The 3,871-nt window shown below is 44.8% G+C and overlaps 1 protein-coding gene across 1 annotated transcript in view; it reads left to right on the top strand.

Annotated features, from left to right (window-relative positions):
- Positions 1-3,871, top strand: part of ACACA (acetyl-CoA carboxylase alpha) — a 114,098-nt gene that overhangs the window by 94,323 nt on the left and 15,904 nt on the right. The window contains exon 50 of the mRNA XM_057383265.1: positions 398-533. Coding sequence (XP_057239248.1) covers positions 398-533 — 136 coding nt within the window. The remainder of the gene's footprint in view (positions 1-397; positions 534-3,871) is intronic.

The following is a 3,871-nucleotide window of genomic DNA, read 5'->3' on the forward strand; positions in this document are numbered from 1 at the left end:
CAGGACTCCATTGAGGGGCAGGGATCAGGCCCTGGAGATGGGACAAACAAAGATCCCCTCTCTGCTGTGACCGGGGTGTTCCATGGCCTTCCTGCCCTGACTTTTTCCTGGATTCACACTCCCATCCTCTCTCCAGGGTTTTCCTTTTCTCTTTCCCCTCTTTACAGTGTCAGGCTTTCCATACTCTCTTTTCTGAGCTGAATTAGTGGCAATGCCCCTGTTGAAATTGGTGACCAAAGGATTGTCCCTTTTTTTCCCATGGCCAAGCAGATCCCACACATTTCACCACATTCCTCAATATTTTTCCCACATCACACCTCCTGTTGATTTTTCCACATTTTAACTCTTACATTAATGTGTTTCAAGCCTTCACAGTGGATTTTTTTTCCCCCTCCAGATAATCCAGCAAGCTGGGCAGGTGTGGTTCCCTGAYTCTGCCTTCAAAACAGCCGAGGCTATCAAGGATTTCAACAGGGAAGGGCTGCCCCTGATGGTCTTTGCCAACTGGAGAGGCTTCTCTGGGGGGATGAAAGGTAAGCAGCACTTGGGTGCTTTGTCTGGGCTGCTTGAAATTTTGTGAAGTGCCAGGGATGTGAGATCRATACTGGAAAATTTGAAGTGAAATGTTGGATCAGAGCCTCTTACCTGTGTGTTCACAAACACAGCACAGAGTTACAGATGCCCTGAGTTCTCAGGGTGGCAGAGGCTGCTGGGCTCTGCTGAATCCTTAATTTTTCCCTCTGGAAAATACTTTCAGGGTGGATTCTGCTCCATGTGCTGCTACTGCACTCTCTCCATGAGCTGCTTTCCCAGCCACACAACCCACTGGGAAGCTGCTGATGTGATTTTACCTCATTTATTTCCCTGATTGAGTCCTTAAATATTGTTTTGCCTCAAAATGTCAGATCTGGCCWTGCTGGGTTCCTCAGGAACTGGGTTTAACTTTGGAGCTGGGATCAGCAGCAGGCAGCACGAGGATGTGAATATTGATAATATTGATATTGCACATCCCAGCTCATCCCACGCAGGAGGAGGAGGAGGAAGGATGGAGCCATGGCATTTTGCACCTTTCTCCATGCCTTTTCCAGCCTCCTGCTTGCTGCTGGTGTCTCCTGACACTCTCGCTGTCCCTCGGGGAGTTGTTTGCAGTTTTGGTTTCAGTGCTGGCTGGGGATTATGCAGGGAGGGAAAATAAACAATTATGCCACCCCTCAGTGCACACAAACACACTGCCAGGAGCTGACTGCACTGTGGGTAAAATGACTCCAAAATTGTGTGTAATGAGTAGGAAAAGATTAGAGACAGCTCTTGCTATGCTGAAAATTGACATTAGTGAAGGGGGAGGGATAAAAAAGAAAAAGAGGGAAAAGAATAAACCCCCTCTTTCCTAGTCGGCCTGGGAGGTCTAATTCCTGCCGTAAAATAAATAAATAATGCCATAAATCGAGGCAGCTCGTGGTGGTGGTGGTGGTGTGGTTTCCCCAATGAGCTCTCTCCGTGKCCAGGAGACTCTTGAGCATAATGCAAAATTAAATTATAAAAAAAAACCTGCTGGAATATTCCTCTGGAGGARCCATTTGGCGGGGCTTCATTTGGGCGAACCGGCGCTGACCCACGACGGGGAGACGTGGAGCGTGAAATTCCCTGGAAATTAGCACTGGGCAAATCCCCCCGACACTGAACCTCCCGCTGCACTGCTCCTCCGTGCTGGGACGGGTCAGAAATAACAATAAAAATAAAAATCAGCACTTCAGCGGGGTGCAGAGGGGCTGGGTGAGGGGTTTTGGGGTGTCGYGGCCAATGTTGTTTGGGGTTTGCCTTGGGGTCCTGCTCTGGAGGGGCAGGGAGGGCTTTGGGGTTGGGATTTATGGGCACAGAGCTCTTCGGGCACTGCCCACCCTCCTCAAACAGCTCTGCTCACCCTGCAGCTCCTCTGCCTTCAAAAACAATAAAGATTAGGATTTGATCAGCTCCTAAATCAGGACCCCGAGGCTGCTGGGGGTGCAGTGCTGCATGCAGGGTCCCAGGAGGGATGATCCCAAAAGATCCTTGGGTGCCAAAATGCTTCCCTGACCATTTTTGGGAAATAAAACCCTGTCCCAATGGCACCTGCYAAACCTGAGGGGAATTTGGGATTCTGAGAAAGCATCAAGGCCCCCCAATTTCTCTGTTCCTMCTCCCTCTGCCCTGTTCAAACAATTAGTGCCACTCTTTTCTGCATTTCACCTGAGTAAAATATATACCCGTGGCTGGAGTGAAAAATGTATTGCTAATTACACAATTATTTTATTATGTAGCACTAGTAAAAAATGTCTAGTAAAGAATTAATTCAGTTAAAATAATTTGAATCAAGCAATTATTTTCTTAACACTAGAATTAGCTGAAAGTACTTSAAGTGGTTTATTACTAGCACTACATAATAAAATAATTGTATAATTAGTAATAAATTTGTCACCCCTTTTGAGTCTTTTTCTTTGCTCAGGACAAAGGGAGAGGTTGGAGTTTTGTTTGGTTCTCAGTCCCTGCTGTCTCTGCTGGGATTTATGTTTGTTCCCAATTAAAGGGAATAAATTGTTCTCCTCTTTGTCAGYGCTTGATATCTCTTAAATAACACAAAATTCCTTTCCTTGGGTGTTTGGGCAATGACCTTGGAAGTGAAATGGAGAGATCAGATCAGTGTCTGGGGTACTAATATATATATAAATATATTTCTGTATATATATATATTTCTGTATATATATATATATATATATATAATATCAAAGTTTGTGTTTCCTGAAGAGTTAATTGCTTAATGATGTCCATGTTAATGTTTAACACTAAGGTGAGGGTTAAATCACAAAGGGGACCTTGGCTGGAGTCCCTTTTTCCCCAGAAATGAGGCTTTTCTCAGGAATAGCAGGATTTTAGCTGAATCCAAGTGTTCCCAGTGTTTTCAGACCGTTCCTGTTGCAGCAGGTGTGTCAGGTACATCAGTGCAGCTCCTGAATTTTCTCTGCACTGGTGTTTTAATGGCCAGAAAGAAAATGAGGCAAATTGGGAGGGTCCAAGCAAAGAACCTGAATGCTGAAGGGGGTTGGAAGAGAGATGAGGGATGGATACTGAAGACAAAAAAAAAAACCCTGAAAATCCTCCTGCTGTTTGCAGTGAGCCTGGAGGAGTGGAGACATTCTGCAGGGTGGTACAGGGGACAGTGACATGAAATTAATGGGGAGGGAGGGGAAGTTTGGCAGAGTTCTGAGGGAAATCTCATCTATTTGGCTGAGGAAATGCCCCTAAAGAAGCAGCAGATTTATTGTTTGGGGTTTCTAAATGGGAGCTTTCAAAGGCACCGTGCAAGGAAGGGTCCTGTGTGAACAAAGGGGTGGGCTAGATGAGCCTAATAACTATTTTTCATTTCTTGTATTTTGATTTAATACTTGTAGATATAATTATATGTAACAAAATATATATATTCAAGAGTGCCCGTTTCCATTACAAACTGTATCCATTAGAAACTATATCATCTCACAGAAATCCTTCTGCCTTCCCTTTTCCTCTTTTATTTAAATCACCTTTGGGGCTGATATTTTCAATGTACTGTCTTTACACAGTGGAGTTGTTCTTATTAATTTTGAGCAAAATGCCTTAAACAAATTTTAATGGAAGGAGAGCAGAATGCTGTTCCCCATCCCTCCCCACWCACATTTTTATGAAGATCTGGAAAAGCTCTGCCGCCCTTAGGTGCTTTTTATTCACATTACATGAGTTGTGGGAGAGGTCCAGGGCAGTAAGTCTGAAATTTGGCAGTGCAGACATACCTGGCGTGATTTCCCAAATTGTGGGAGTGCTTGTGGGGTGGGAATTGAGGGATGGATCATCCCCAAGTGTG

Source organism: Malurus melanocephalus, unplaced genomic scaffold (assembly GCF_030028575.1).
Source record: "Malurus melanocephalus ecotype Western Australia unplaced genomic scaffold, MMel_1.1 scaffold_617, whole genome shotgun sequence".
Classification (NCBI taxonomy): Eukaryota; Metazoa; Chordata; class Aves; order Passeriformes; family Maluridae; genus Malurus; species Malurus melanocephalus.